We start from the raw sequence: 15,702 nt of genomic DNA on the forward strand, positions 1-15,702 counted from the left end.
GAAACTGAACACAAAGATCTTGTTTAATATAGTAAGGACTTTAGTAGTAGGTGCAGATGCTTTTTCACTTGTTGCAGATAATAATGCCATCAATAGAAAAACAGTTACACATTTAGCAAACCTACCACCGGCCGGTTTTGTGAACACAGATAGTCAATTCATTTATCCACATGACACTGTTCATATTCTTAAGTACCTTCATATAATTGGAAGAAAATGAAAATCTTAGAGAAACATTTTGTTGTCCAGATTTTGATAATACTGATGCTGTTAGATATGCATCTTTTGTTGCAGTTATGGAAGTTTGTGATATAAAAAGTCAAAAGTTGTTAAAAGATAGTTATGGTGTGTCAGTTAAAACTATGTGGCCTAAATTTTAGAAAGGCAAAATGTTAAACTGGTCACTCAAGTGTTCAGTGATTATATTGAAAGTAATTTAGTTCAGTTAGGGTCCATTCATAACATGGAGAACTGGAAAGATACAGCTAAATTTATAAATCTGAACACAGTGAAGCACTGTAAATGTTAAAAAAGGAGTTCAGTATAAAGAAGAAATGCAGAAGTGTATGACCAATGAAACAGGAGACATGTGTAGATAAGTTAATTACTTTGTTGGATGAAAGGAGAACTTGAGGCTCAGACAGTGGTAAGCTGTCTCTAGAAACAGGCACAGCATTTGAGCTTACTACCAGGGCCATTCAATAATTAAAGAGACAAACTGGTCTAGAGAAAAACTGTTAGTACCTAGTTTGGTACTTCTATGGCTTTAAGTTGGTATCACATGGATGAACCCTGCTCAGCTGATGTTTCAACATCGTTTTGTTTATAATCTCAAAAATACATTTCAAGATGGCGAGTGCACTTGAAATATCCACATTAGTTGAATAACGTTCTGTTATTTGTTTTTTACTTGCTGAAGGCAAGAAACCAGTGAATATATACTGTAGAATTTCTAAAGTTTATGGGTAAGGTTGTATGAATTGTGCAAATTTTTACAAGTGAGTAGAGCAGTTCAAAAATGGTTGCGACTCAGTGACTGACGAACACTGCTCTGGTCGACCAATCACAGTTTCAACTCCCTCACTTGAAAGTCAATTTGATGACATTATTTGTACCTATCACTGTGTGACTGAGGAAATAATAGTTGATAAGGTTCTAGTTAGTACTGGTACAGTCCATTACATTACCTGTAACAAGCTGAAGTACCGCAAAACGTGCAAGATGAGTCCCAAAGGAGTTGATGCGGCTACACAAGGAAATAAGGTTGAGAGTGTGCACAGATCTAAAGGAGCATTATGAAAGAGAAGGTGAGCACTTCCTCAACAAATTTTTAACTTGTGATGAAACTTGGGTTCACTATTATGAGACAGAATTAAAAAGTTAAAGCAAGGAGTGGAAGCACTCCAACTCACCAGTGAAGAAAAAATTCAAAAACCAACCATCAGGAGGAAAAGTCATGTTGGCAGTGTTTTGGGATGCTGAAAGTCCAGCATACAATGAACAGCCAATACTACTTGGATTTGCTTTTAAATGAGGTGAAGCCAGCCATGAGAGAGAGGTGTCGTGGATCTCAGAGGAGAGGTGTGATTTTACAGCAAGATAACGCACATCCTCATGTTGCTTAACTAACCTGTGAAACCATTGACAAATTGGGCAGAGAAGTACTGCCTCATCCCCCTTATAGTCCTGATTTAGCACCTAGTGATTTCCATTTTTTTAGTGCACTGAAGGAGGCATTACTTGGGAAGAGGTTCCAGGACAACGAGGATGTGAAAAAGTTTGTGGGAAATTGGTTCAAACATCATGGTAAAGAGTTCTTTACAGCTGGAATAAAAAAGCTTGTAGCCTGTAGGAACAATTGCATTAATGTTCAAGGAGATTATGTTGAAAAGTAGAAAAAGTATTGTTTTGTAAAAATAAACGTTTTTTTCTCCATAACAACTTGTCTCTTTAATTATTGAATGACCCTCATATTTATGCATTAATGTGGTAACTGAGTACTGTAGCTTGGAAATAAATATGACATAATGACATATATCCTATCAGCCAAGTTCCGGATTAATTCTATGGTAGCAGGATTTGGTCTGTATAGAAAGTTATCAGGATGTCAGCATCATAGCCTCAATTAGTGATTTGTTGAAAACTGAAAAGAAGACTCATGAGTATCTTAGAACTAAAGGTGCACATACAAAAGAAGATGAGAATTGTAGAGATGGTTTTTAAATGTTGAATCTGATCTCCCAGGTTTAACACCCATTGCTGGTCTCTGTTGCCATTCATTAATAAGGAAACTTTGAAGTACAGAGGGCACAGTTTTTTGACACTAGATAGGTCTGTGACAACTGATAAGCAGTTCAACTTAGACAACTGCACAGAGGTAGTTTGAACTTCTCACATGCATGTCCTGTGACTACACACAGTTATTTGACCCTGTAGAGTTTGTTGATAAAACCTTCGACCATGAAGCTACAAAACAGAGGGCAGTAGCAACTGAAGTCATTTTGAAAATAGTTATGGCTAATTATGTGATGTGTCAAAAGTGTTGTCCTCAAGAAAATTATATGGACCACTGCGAGTATTGTACCAAATAATTTTTGCAAAAAGAAAAATAATGAAACCTCCATGCAATCTCTTCAATGCTATAGGAAGAGGAAATTACAAATAATTTGCGAAAACTAGAGATCAAATATTTGATTTTTATCCATTTATTCTGTATTGCTTATGACTGCCTTCCACACACAACCACATATTTCCAACACAAGATGCTTTTACTCTATGAAGCAGTGTGTTATCTGCTCAGTGTGTAGTGTAAAATCAAGAGCAAATGCTGCACAGTGGATCATGTTAAGAAACAACAACCTTAATTTTTTGGGCAAAATCTGTCAACATTTTCATTGATTGCTTAATATGCATTGCTTGTACCTATCAGTAGCATCCAAATAAGCCCATAAAAATGTTTCTGCTCTGTAATGAATGATGCAGTGGACACTGGACTCAGCACTAAGTGTAAAATCAAATTTAAGTGTGACATAGTCTCCTGAAAATGATTATAAATAAAACTGAATTTTTTGGACACAGTATGACAACATTTCCTTTTATTGACAATGCAGGAAAAGATAGATTGCTACTTACTGTAAAGCTAACATGATGAGTTGCAGATAGGTACAGCTAAAAGATACTTGTACAAAGCTTTTGGCCACAGCATTCATCAGAAAAAGAGAAACACACATCATTCATTCACACAAGCAAGCACACCTCTCACACACGACTGCCAACTCCGCCAGCTCGGGCCAGAGCTGGTGGTCATGTGTGCATGAGGTGTGCTTGCTTGTGTGCATGAATAATATGTTTCTCTTTTCCTGCATAAGGATCTGGCAGAAAGCCTTGTGTAAGTGTGTTTCAACTGTGCCTGTCTACACCTTAAGTGTCATCTTTACGATAGGTAGAAATCTGGCTTTTCTTACAGTGTTGATACTCCTACCCCAGTTTCCATTGTTTGATGTTCCTTTCATTGATTAATATGCATTGCTTGCTACCTACACACCACTAACCTCCAGAGGTCCTCTAATAAAATGATTTTACTCTTTAAATGAATGATGCAGTGCATACTGTGCTCAGTGACAAGCATAAAATCAAATGTGAGTAATATACAGCCTCCTAAAAAAAAAAAAAAAACACTTAAGTTTTTCTGCACAGTCTGACATAAACCTCCCTTTGAATGCTTAATAAGCATTGCTTACTACATATCACATATTACCACATCTAGATATATCTAGATATACTGAAAAGAAACTAAAAATTTTCTTGAATTTCAAGCTGCAAAATCCAAATCAACTTACTGTCAGAGTTTTTATGAATCACTGGAACTCTTATGGTGCCAGTTCTAAGTAATTAATGCATACTGATTCACAGATAAATTACATTTATAAGAAAACAGAAAATATTTTAGAGTTCATTTTCTTCCCTTCTCTGATTGCATCGATAGTACCTAAAAAACTGCAGCGTATAATCAGTATCTTTTGTGATAACAAACAAAACTGTGTCTCTGTGAAGTATGCTGTTACTGACCTGTTTGATAACAAACAACCAATTGCAAGTGCAATATAGGTCATTAAGTACAATTTTTCATTATTAAATGAAGAAGTGCAGTGATTTAGGCACTGTACTTGCAATTTCCTTGCGGTATTTCATGACTGAGGAATGAGCATCTGCAGGCTTTGTGCTGCAGTTATTTACATGGACCACTAAGCATTATGTCACAAAGTTGTTGGCTGCAGTTGTATTCTCGGAGGTGTCACAGTAACATGGTGATGTGGAGGGCAATTGTTTCAGTTTTGCTGTAACATAGTGATGTATGGTGGGTAGTGTGTTACAATTTAGCTGTAACACGGTATTGTATAGAGTGATGTGTCACATACTCTCTACTATGTGACAGTGTAAGTTAGCATTACCAGCAGAGTATCACAAATGTTTTCCACTGCAAGAATTTTTTTTGTGCTAGCATGGAGTCACTATATTGTTTGGCTGACATTAAAAACTAGTTAAAAATGATAGTTAAAAGCATAGCAGCCCTCATGTATTACCAGGATGACAGTGTGTTACTTTTGCTCAATATGTTATTTCATGTCATGTAGATTACACTGCGTGACAGTCTTTGTCAAGTGCACTTGAAACTCTAAGTTAGATCATTAGTGCCAATGTGTGAGATATGCACTTTTTTTTTACTGTTGTAGAGTAATAAGTTACAACAGCAGTGCCATGTGTGTTTCATACTGTTATACATTAAAGCTGTGTGTGTTTTGATAAATACTGCAACCAATTTCATTTTGATGCAAATGTCGAATTTTTGTTTCTGATCAGAGTTCGTAGTCATGCTTGCATATTATGACAAGCATGTATTTTTATTTTGTACTTGTAACCTTTATGTACTTTGATAAATATTTTTTATGCAAAAATTGTTTTTTAGAGAGGTCGAACTTTCCTGTGTGTGGAAGCTTGTCCTTCACTGTCTTGCCTTTCAAAGTCATTCTTGCACATTATTAAAATATGCAGTTTTATTGATACAATGCTTTAAAGATCTCATCAAAATGGACCATTTCTAGTACACTTTGCTGTGCTATGGTGTCAGAAAATGTGACATAATTGGATAAATATGCTGCCAGAGATAAGTTCAAGATCAAAAATAAAATTACTACTCACTCCACAATGTTAATTTTACTTATCTTCTTCTCCCCCTAAAATGGTGCTTGGTTAGTTTGTTTTTCTAACATTGGATCGTTAGGCATAAGACGAAGTGTCAGCTGTTACAGCAACATGTTATTTTGGATACATGTGTTTTTCACTGTTGTGGAACAATTTAAATGGGGAAATATCATTGCAACACATGGTTTGAGAGCCAACAGTCAAGTTTTACATGTAACATGTAAGTTACACAACTACACTGCTCCAGTAGCTGACACATTATTGTAGTTGACATGCGAGATGTATAACAGTTTTTTTTTGGGTCATCAGTCTACTGACTGGTTTGATGCGGCCCGCCACGAATTCCTTTCCTGTGCTAACCTCTTCATCTCAGAGTAGCACTTGCTACCTAAGTCCTCAATTATTTGCTTGACGTATTCCAATCGCTGTCTTCCTCTACAGTTTTTGCCCTCTACAGCTCGCTCTAGTACCATGGAAGTCATTCCCTCATGTCTTAGCAGATGTCCTATCATCCTGTCCCTTCTCCTTATCAGTGTTTTCCACATGTTCCTTTCCTCTCCGATTATGCGTAGAACCTCCTCATTCCATACCTTATCAGTCCACCTAATTTTCAACATTCGTCTATAGCACCACATCTCAAATGCTTCGATTCTCTTCTGTTCCGATTTTCCCACAGTCCATGTTTCACTACCATACAATGCTGTACTCCAGACGTGCATCCTCAGAAATTTCTTCCTCAAATTAAGGCCGGTATTTGATATTATTAGACTTCTCTCGGCCAGAAATACCTTTTTTGCCATAGCGAGTCTGCTTTTGATGTCCTCCTTGCTCCGTCCGTCATTGGTTATTTTACTGCCTAGGTAGAAGAATTCCTTAACTTCATTGACTTCGTGACCATCAATCCTGATGTTAAGTTTCTCGCTGTTCTCATTTCTACTACTTCTCATTACCTTCATCTTTCTCCGGTTTACTCTCAAACCATACTGTGTACTCATTAGACTGTTCATTCCGTTCAGCAGATCATTTAATTCTTCTTCACTTTCACTCAGGATAGCAATGTCATCAGCGAATCGTATCATTGACATCCTTTCACCTTGTATTTTAATTCCACTCCTGAACCTTTCCTTTATTTCCATCATTGCCTCCTCGATGTACAGATTGAAGAGTAGGGGCGAAACGCTACAGCCTTGTCTTACACCCTTCTTAATACGAGCATCCCTCTTGGTTGTTGTACATATTGCATATGACCCGTCTCTCCCTATAGCTTACCCCTACTTTTTTCAGAATCTCGAACAGCTTGCACCATTTTATATTGTCGAACGGTTTTTCCAGGTCGACAAATCCTATGAAAGTGTCTGATTTTTCTTTAGCCTTGCTTCCATTATTAGCCGTAACGTCAGAATTGCCTCTCTCGTCCCTTTACTTTTCCTAAAGCCAAACTGATCGCCACCTAGCGCATTCTCAATTTTCTTTTCCATTCTTCTGTATATTATTCTTGTAAGCAGCTTCGATGCATGAGCTGTTAAGCTGATTGTGCGATAATTCTCGCACTTGTCAGCTCTTCCCGTCTTCGGAATTGTGTGGATGATGCTTCTCCGAAAGTCAGATGGTACATCGCCAGACTCATATATTCTACACACCAACGTGAATAGTCTTTTTGTTGCCACTTCCCCCCATGATTTTAGAAATTCTGATGGAATGTTATCTATCCCTTCTGCCTTATTTGACCGTAAGTCCTCCAAAGCTCTTTTAAATTCCGATTCTAATACTGGATCCATTATCTCTTCTAAATCGACTCCTGTATCTTCTTCTATCACATCAGACAAATCTTCACCCTCATAGAGGCTTTCAATGTATTCTTTCCACCTATCTGCTCTCTCTTCTGCATTTAACAGTGGAATTCCCGTTGCACTCTTAATGTTACCACCGTTGCTTTTAATGTCACCAAAGGTTGTTTTGACTTTCCTGTATGCTGAGTCTGTCCTTCCGACAATCATATCTTTTTCGATGTCTTCACATTTTTCCTGCAGCCATTTCGTCTTAGCTTCCCTGCACTTCCTATTTATTTCATTCCTCAGCGACCTGTATTTCTGTATTCCTGATTTTCCCGGAACATGTTTGTACTTCCTCCTTTCATCAATCAACTGAAGTACTTCTTCTGTTACCCATGATTTCTTCGCAGCTACCTTCTTTGTTTTCCTTCCCAACTTCTGTGATGGCCCTTTTTCGAGATGCCCACTCCTCTTCAACTGTATTGCCTACTGCGCTATTCCTTATTGCTGTATCTATAGCGTTAGAGAACTTCAAACGTATCTCGTAATTCCTTAGTACTTCCGTATCCCACTTCTTTGCGTATTGATTCTTCCTGACTAATGTCTTGAACTTCAGCCTACTCTTCATCACTACTATATTGTGATCTGAGTCTATATCTGCTCCTGGGTACGCCTTACAATCCAGTATCTGATTTCGGAATCTGTGTCTGACCATGATGTAATCTAATTGCATTTCCCTTTCCAGATTGTCTAGTTTCCCTACCACGCTCAAGCTTCTGACATTCCACGCCCCGACTCGTAGAAAGTTATCCTTTCGTTGATTATTCAATCTTTTTCTCATGGTAACCTCCCCCTTGGCAGTCCCCTCCCGGAGATCCGAATGGGGGACTATTCCGGAATCTTTTGCCAATGGAGAGATCATCATGACACTTCTTCAATTACAGGCCACATGTCCTGTGGATACACGTTACGTGTATAACAGTAGTACAGACAATTTAGGTTGGGTAATAACATTGACATAACCATTGTGTGCGTGATCAGACCGGGATACAGGGCAGGAGGAGGGGCAAACCGGGGTATCCGCCCCGGGTGGCAACTTCACGGTGCGCCAATTTCATATTCTTGAAGATAAACACTTGGTTTCACAAAGTGCCTAGTATCCAGCCCATGTTGGTCTACTGATTATGCATATTATTTTGAAACGCATCTTTGTGGATTTTTGAACACATTCTAAGTCGATTTCTGAACGAATGGTAAGGTGATTTTTTAATGCAAGCATAGCGCACGTAATGTCTCTCCGTCTCCCCGTCACATCTAGAAATAGAGATCTTTCCCACAGACAAAAGGGGACTGCCCTATAAGAGCTGAGCCGAAAAAATCCGCACAGGTGAATGCCAATCGTTATTTGTTTATGTGGTTGGTTGGGTGAGCGAGTGATTAGCATTATTATAATTATTAACCAAATTCATCGGTTCAGACTACCAGGGTGGAAATAAACGGCTAGCAGGAATAACATACAGTGTAAGAAAGATAACACATTATCTTCTTGGTGTATCCAAGAAAATGAAGTATTGATAGAAAATTTTTGCCAGACAGCACACTGCTAAGGACCAGCTGTATAGCCCCTGGTTAGCAGATGCTTAAATTCTGTGCTCGGAATAGCGCGGAAAACGCGTTCTACGAACACATAATAACGCCTAACTGAAGAATAAACGCGGGAACACTAAAACGGTGACTCTGGTATGGTTAGTGAAGTTAACCGGAGAATAAGTTTTGGTAATGGCAGGAACAATTACAGAATTAGTGATGACAAGATTGATTGTTAGAATGAGGAAACGGGGACATCACCCAAACTATGTGGAAGAATATGACGATTCCATACTTATATAAAAATTTTGTGCTACTACTTCTCGATCTCATGCTTGAGAAATTGGAACGTATGAATGAAATGTGAAACTATTTCCTAACATAAAACTTTTTGCTTGTAGTACGCATAATAGGCATTTGATACTGGTACGTCATGAATTATATTCTGTCGTGTTATTTGTTTAAATGAGGTAGATAAAAATGATAGGCGTGTGTTACAACTGCTGCAGTATTAGAAAGGTCTGTTTCGTTTTAGCTAACAGTGACAAAATAGACATAATAAAATCGAGAAACCATTTCATTTTTTACCACACCAGTCTTGGGTACTATTCGTATTAATACTTTTTTCAGTATTAGACAATGACATTTTGATTTTTCATGTAGCAAACGTTTGACGAACGTCGATGAAGTAATAGGTTCTTTCGCAGAAAGGAAAGGAGGCCGTGTAAAGCTGTAGCAGGATTAGAGAGAAAAAAATGCTGGGACCTAAGGATTGAAAAAATGTCTACTGCTCTGCTTGTCTCTTGTCTTTACTGGTTTTATGTTTCCTATGCTTAATTTAATGTCACACAAAGGAGACAGTTATTAGCTAATAGGCAATAAAGACTGCACATTTTCTGAAGAGTTTTCATTCTGCCAATTACAAGTAACCCCACCCAGTTCGTGGGTGGTAGGACGTCAAATTGGCTGACTGAGAGCAGAAGAGGCACCACAGGACATTTTAATTTCCACTGTTCTGAATATAGATTTGATGGCTTCCACTGCGAAATATACACGTTTGAATACCGCAGAGCAAAACACAGTGATGTGCGATGGAAGAATGCCGTGTGAAGAGGCGTGGCACTGTTCTTTGACACACTCAAAGACAGAAAAACATGTCTTACATTTCCTCGAGCATATATGATTTACATATCAAACGCTTCAGAAAGATGTGCGCTACAAAACGAACATATTTTTGAAAAATCGATTTTTTTAAATTTTTGGCGTCCTATCGCAAACGCTGTTGGAAAGGGGGTGGGCTGCCACTATCAAGATTTTGCCCCGGTTCGGAAATATCGTAGATCCGGGGCTGTGTGTGATTACGTAGTTTTGATAAATAATACAGACATTTTAGATGTGGAAGTATTGTAAGTTGTACCAGTATTGTCAATATATTTGCATATTTTTGATAAATAATTCAGATTGTTCGAATAATTTTTAACATCGTCAGTTCAGTAGACTTAATGGATTCCAGGCCCGGAAATTTGACGGTTGTCCTTAGAACCGAGGAATGTGTTGGAATGCCTATGAAAATATACCCCTATCGTCCTTCAGGTCTCCCTCCACACACTGGGACAAATGGCAGCAGCAATCAACTTCTCGATAACATCTGCTGTCTGATATTACAAACTGTGGGGCATGAGAAGGTGATTCTTATGTATCTTCGTTTGTTTTCTAACGATTCTGGTATCAGAATAGCTATTTCACTATACCACTTTGGGTTTTCAACAGACTGCAATACGTTTGTTTAGTCTGACAGTATCAGCAGTTTTTGGAACTTTGCATGATGTCCAAATTTGAGAGCCTCTCCAATCGCTATCACTTCAGCGGTAAAAATTGAACAATATGGGTGCAGGTGAAACTGACTGATGTATTTCTACTTAAGAACAACAAATGATGATCCTACAGATGAAGTCTCTTGATATTAAGAGCCATGTGCCCATGAACGTAGTGCAACCAATAAAGATTAATATAAACACTGAACTGGTGGTACCGAAGGAACTTTTCATAAATTTGTAATAGTGAGTATCGACGTTGGCCAATATCTGAATGGAATTCCAAAAGCGACTTTGTAGGTATCTGAATCCAGTCGTCGACGGCACTCACAGAGTCTAACGCTGTCACTAGTAGAAGGCAAAGACTCCACATTCGCAACGTAGATCTTATGACTGAAACACTGCCTCTCATTTATCGTAGGATACTGATTAATCTACTATTAGGCTGCCAACTCCTGGGAGAAATTAATTTTCTAGCCCTAGTACTGACGCCTAACAAACGGCAGAGGTTCAACAGCTTCTGTTAATAAGGTGTACGTCAGAATTGATTGCATTGCTCAGAGGCATATCTGCAGGCATCGAAATTCTACCATGTCAAGTTTAGCAGTATATGTAAACTAAAGGAGGAGGAGGGGGGGGGGGAGATAGGAAAGGAAAGGCAAAGGAAGCGATTATTGATGTTAGCTGCATCGGGACATTACGCGCAATCAGCGGTGATGAATGAAAACATGTACCGGATCGAGATTCGAACCCAGTATCTCCTGCTTATTAGGCAGATGGGTTATCCACTGCGCCATCTGGGACACAGTGTTATTGCAACTTCACGGACAATCTCGGCATATCTCATGACCAGCCCACATTTCCACCGAGTGCCACCTATCTGTAGTCGCTATCTATTTCCTCCATGCTCGCTACTCTGATTGTGAGATTCCCACAGGAGGTCGGACATACTTATGCATCCACACTGAAGAAAGTGGATCCATTGCCCATCTACCAAACCAATGATATGAATGTGTGGTGTCTATTCTTTCGGACATGACTAAAAGAACAGACACCAAGCGGAACCTGCATCTGTGATACGCTACATGTAAACTGAAGGTGGAGGGGGCAGAAAGGAAAGGGAAGGGAATACTGATATCAGCCGCATCGGGACATTACACGGAATCAGCAGTAATGAGTGAAAACGTGCACCGGACTGGGATCCTAATCCGGCATCTCCTGCTTTCTAGGCAAGTGCATTAATCATTGCGCCATCTGATACACAGTGCTACTGCAACTGCACGGACTATCTCTGCACGCCTTACCCACATTCCACTGAGCACCACCTGTCCGCAGTCCCTGTCCATTTCCTCCCTGCTCGCTAGTCTGAGATTCCTGCAGGAGGGTAGATGTATTTGTGCACTGCACTGAAGAAGGTGGATCCATTGGCCATCTACGCAAGTGAGTTATATGAATGCATGGCGTCTGTTCTTTTGAACGTATCCGAAAGAACAGACTCCACACATTCATATAAAAGTTTGGCAGCATTGTGAAGTAATAGGTAACCACGACCATAGACTGAGCAGATGAAGCCCTTGTACATTATCAAGAGAAAATAACGATCTTCATCCCATCATGTTCCAGCGACAGATCTCATTGCGCTAATAACGTTTTTCGTTATCTTGATTGTATGGCATGTGTGTTCATCCCATGTTGAGTACTTAAGCGTTTGTGAGATACCATACCTAAAAATTTCGATTTAGTTACCAGCGAGGAATATAGTTACACCACTAAAATCCTTGAACTGGTTGATCGGCCCCAGGTCATACAGAATTGGCGTACAATCACAAGGTCGACCAGTTGGCGAAGAAGGTCAATGTTTCTCGCGACTGTCTACCATCCCCTGTTTTCATGTTATAAATAGCCTATAGAAACTACTCGAGGACGGATGGGCTGAGGAATGGCGGCTTTCAGTCTGTCATAAAGCTAAATAATTTACTGTCATCTAAACTTCCACAGGTTTTGAATATTTCAGACGAGCAGCACGCTAACTACCTTGATACGAATGCATACAACCACTTATATTGGATAGGCGTTAGGGACTATCGTATCTGCGACTGTCACAAGAAAGAAGAAAGAGATGTAAATCATTAGCCCTTTTCCTATACTTTCGCCGAAGCACAGGAAAGCCGTTTATTGTGCAACCTCATCTAAGTGAAGGTGCCCCTTCCAACAAGTGCTCCTTTCTTTTGCGTCACGAAGATCTTCAGGTATATAACCCCTGTTTTATTTTATACGAGATGGTAACGTGTGTATATAAACTTGCTGTACTGTCGGTACTCGTATAAACACTATTTAATCTGCAGATGTTTGCTTCCCAACCTCTATTGAGTTTTTTTTTTTTTTTACTTTGTTTCGTCTACAGTTGACATGTCAGTATTCCTTAGTTATAAGGAATCCATGTGAACATGTTAAAATAGTTTTCAATCTTTGTTCATGTTATTTAGATCGCAGTTTCTCTGTTGCTGTAAGCAGTATGGTTCAATATATCCAAGCCAAATTAATAAAGCCAATTTTTTTTATTCTTACCCTCTGTGCCAGAAGCGTAATCCTGTGAATTTCTATTGGCGACAACCTGCATTTGTACTTCTCAAAATGACACCGTCTCAGATCGCACAAAAGAGGCCTCATTTTTCGAGTAATTCAAAGGCTATGCTAGTTGTAGGGTGGAAAAGAGGGGGGCGGGGGAGAACTCTAGCCGTGGTGAAAGCAACTATCTGAGGAAGACACCCTGGCAGGAAAAAAAAGCAGATCAGAAGACTTCTAGTAAGTAACTCAACGTACGACCGACTTGGCTACATGTTGGTAGACCATACACAGAACTCCTGTTACTCAAGATTGTGATGAAGCCTATCAGGACTACAGTTCCAGGTTCATTGTCTGGAATAGTAGTAGGACACAGACAGCCCTTATTCCCCTGCAACCGTCGACCCTTAGCTACCGACCCACAGTGCAACCTCATCTAAGTGAAGGTGCCCCTTCCAACAAGTGCCCCTTTCTTTTGCGTCACGAAGATCTTCAGGTATATAACCCCTGTTTTATTTTATACGAGATGGTAACGTGTGTATATAAACTTGCTGTACTGTCGGTACTCGTATAAACACTATTTAATCTGCAGATGTTTGCTTCCCAACCTCTATTGAGTTTTTTTTTTTTTTTACTTTGTTTCGTCTACAGTTGACATGTCAGTATTCCTTAGTTATAAGGAATCCATGTGAACATGTTAAAATAGTTTTCAATCTTTGTTCATGTTATTTAGATCGCAGTTTCTCTGTTGCTGTAAGCAGTATGGTTCAATATATCCAAGCCAAATTAATAAAGCCAATTTTTTTTATTCTTACCCTCTGTGCCAAAAGCGTAATCCTGTGAATTTCTATTGGCGACAACCTGCATTTGTACTTCTCAAAATGACACCGTCTCAGATCGCACAAAAGAGGCCTCATTTTTCGAGTAATTCAAAGGCTATGCTAGTTGTAGGGTGGAAAAGAGGGGGGCGGGGGAGAACTCTAGCCGTGGTGAAAGCAACTATCTGAGGAAGACACCCTGGCAGGAAAAAAAAGCAGATCAGAAGACTTCTAGTAAGTAACTCAACGTACGACCGACTTGGCTACATGTTGGTAGACCATACACAGAACTCCTGTTACTCAAGATTGTGATGAAGCCTATCAGGACTACAGTTCCAGGTTCATTGTCTGGAATAGTAGTAGGACACAGACAGCCCTTATTCCCCTGCAACCGTCGACCCTTAGCTACCGACCCACAGCTATCAACCTGCAATTATGGAACCCACACCTACTGACCTACTCCTATCGTCTACAGAAAACGAGAAGAGACGATCATAATCACCTTTTCTCAACGCCCCCCAGGACGCCAAATCTTCCCCACTGCAGTCCCACGAAACGCCAAACAGTTTAACCTTTTCAGCCAGTCATCACTGTGTTCACATTGTGATCATTGTTCACCTCATTGAATCTTCATTATCTCTATCTCTCTCCTCCCATTTCAAATAGTGACATCTCTCAGTTAATACTTACATCATAATGTTAAAAAGGGTTCTTTCAGTGGTCGTTAGGCACGCTCATTAAAAACTGCCAGTGTGTTCTTGACACCTGTCATCCCTCTAAATGAGAGGAACATTCCACCTATGGAATTGCATTGTCTGACATCACACTTAAAGTGACTTAAAATCACTCACAAAAAAATCAAATCCAGACTGTACAGTTTATAGCTATGGAGATTTCCATGCAGACATGGAAACAATGTGTTAGACGCTCACCTCATCGGCCGACTTGGGTGCTGACACGCTGCTGGGAGATGCTTCCGTAACTGGCGACGGCTGAGGCGTGCTGTGTGCCTCTGGTTCTTCTTTTGGCTTCTGCTGCACGACAGGCACCATGTAACTCAGCCACGGGTCCATTGGAGATGGTTCTGGCTCCTTGTCGGGCGCCCACGACGGATTGTCTGTTAGCAGCTTCTCGCCGGGGTCGAGTTTTATGAAGTATATCTGAAGCCGAAAAAAGAAATTCACGTGCTTTTGGTCATATTCGTTTCGATAGTGCACACCTCTGCAAAACAATTTTTTTTAAAATGTAGAGTCATCTTCCTTTGCCATGCAGAAATGTTGTTGCAGGTTCAGCCCAGGAAATATCAAGATTTCTCTTATTAATACACTGAGGAGCCAAAGAGACTGGCATACCTGCCTAATATCGTGGATGGTCCCGTGAGCACGCAGAAGTGCCGCAACACCACGTGGCGTGGACTCGACTAATGTCTGATGTAGTGCTGGAGTGAAGTGATATCATGAAACCTGCAGGGTTTTCCATACATCCGTAAGAGTACGACGGGGTGGAGATCTCATCTGAACAGCTCGTTGCAAGGCATCCCAGACCTGCTCAATAATGTTCATGTCTGGGGAGTTTGGTGGCCAGCGGAAGTGTTTAAACTCAGAAAAATGTTCCTGGAGCCACTCTGCAACAATTCTGGTCGTGTGGGGTGTCGCATTGTCCTGCTGGAATCGTTCAAGTCCGCCGGAATGCACAATGGACATGGATGGATGCAAGTGATCAGACAGGATGCTTACATATGTGTCACCTGTCAGAGTGATAGCTAGACGTCTCAGAGTCCCATATCATTAAAACTGCACACGCCCCACGCCATTACAGAGCCTATACCAGCTTGAACAGTCTCCTGCTGACGTGCAGGGTCCATGGATTCATGAGGTAGTCTCCATATCCGTACACGTCCATCCACTCAATACAATCTGAAATGAGACTCGTCCGACCAGGCAA

At 40.1% G+C, this 15,702-nt stretch overlaps 1 protein-coding gene across 1 annotated transcript in view; it reads right to left on the reverse strand.

Moving 5' to 3' along the window:
• LOC124776112 (vegetative cell wall protein gp1-like) overlaps window positions 1–15,702 on the reverse strand; it is a 180,981-nt gene that overhangs the window by 13,419 nt on the left and 151,860 nt on the right. Inside the window, exon 4 of the mRNA XM_047250954.1 lies at window positions 14,691–14,918. Within this exon, the coding sequence (XP_047106910.1) occupies window positions 14,691–14,918 (228 nt within the window). The remainder of the gene's footprint in view (window positions 1–14,690; window positions 14,919–15,702) is intronic.

The sequence above is a fragment of the Schistocerca piceifrons genome, chromosome 2 (assembly GCF_021461385.2).
Source record: "Schistocerca piceifrons isolate TAMUIC-IGC-003096 chromosome 2, iqSchPice1.1, whole genome shotgun sequence".
In the NCBI taxonomy this organism is placed as follows: Eukaryota; Metazoa; Arthropoda; class Insecta; order Orthoptera; family Acrididae; genus Schistocerca; species Schistocerca piceifrons.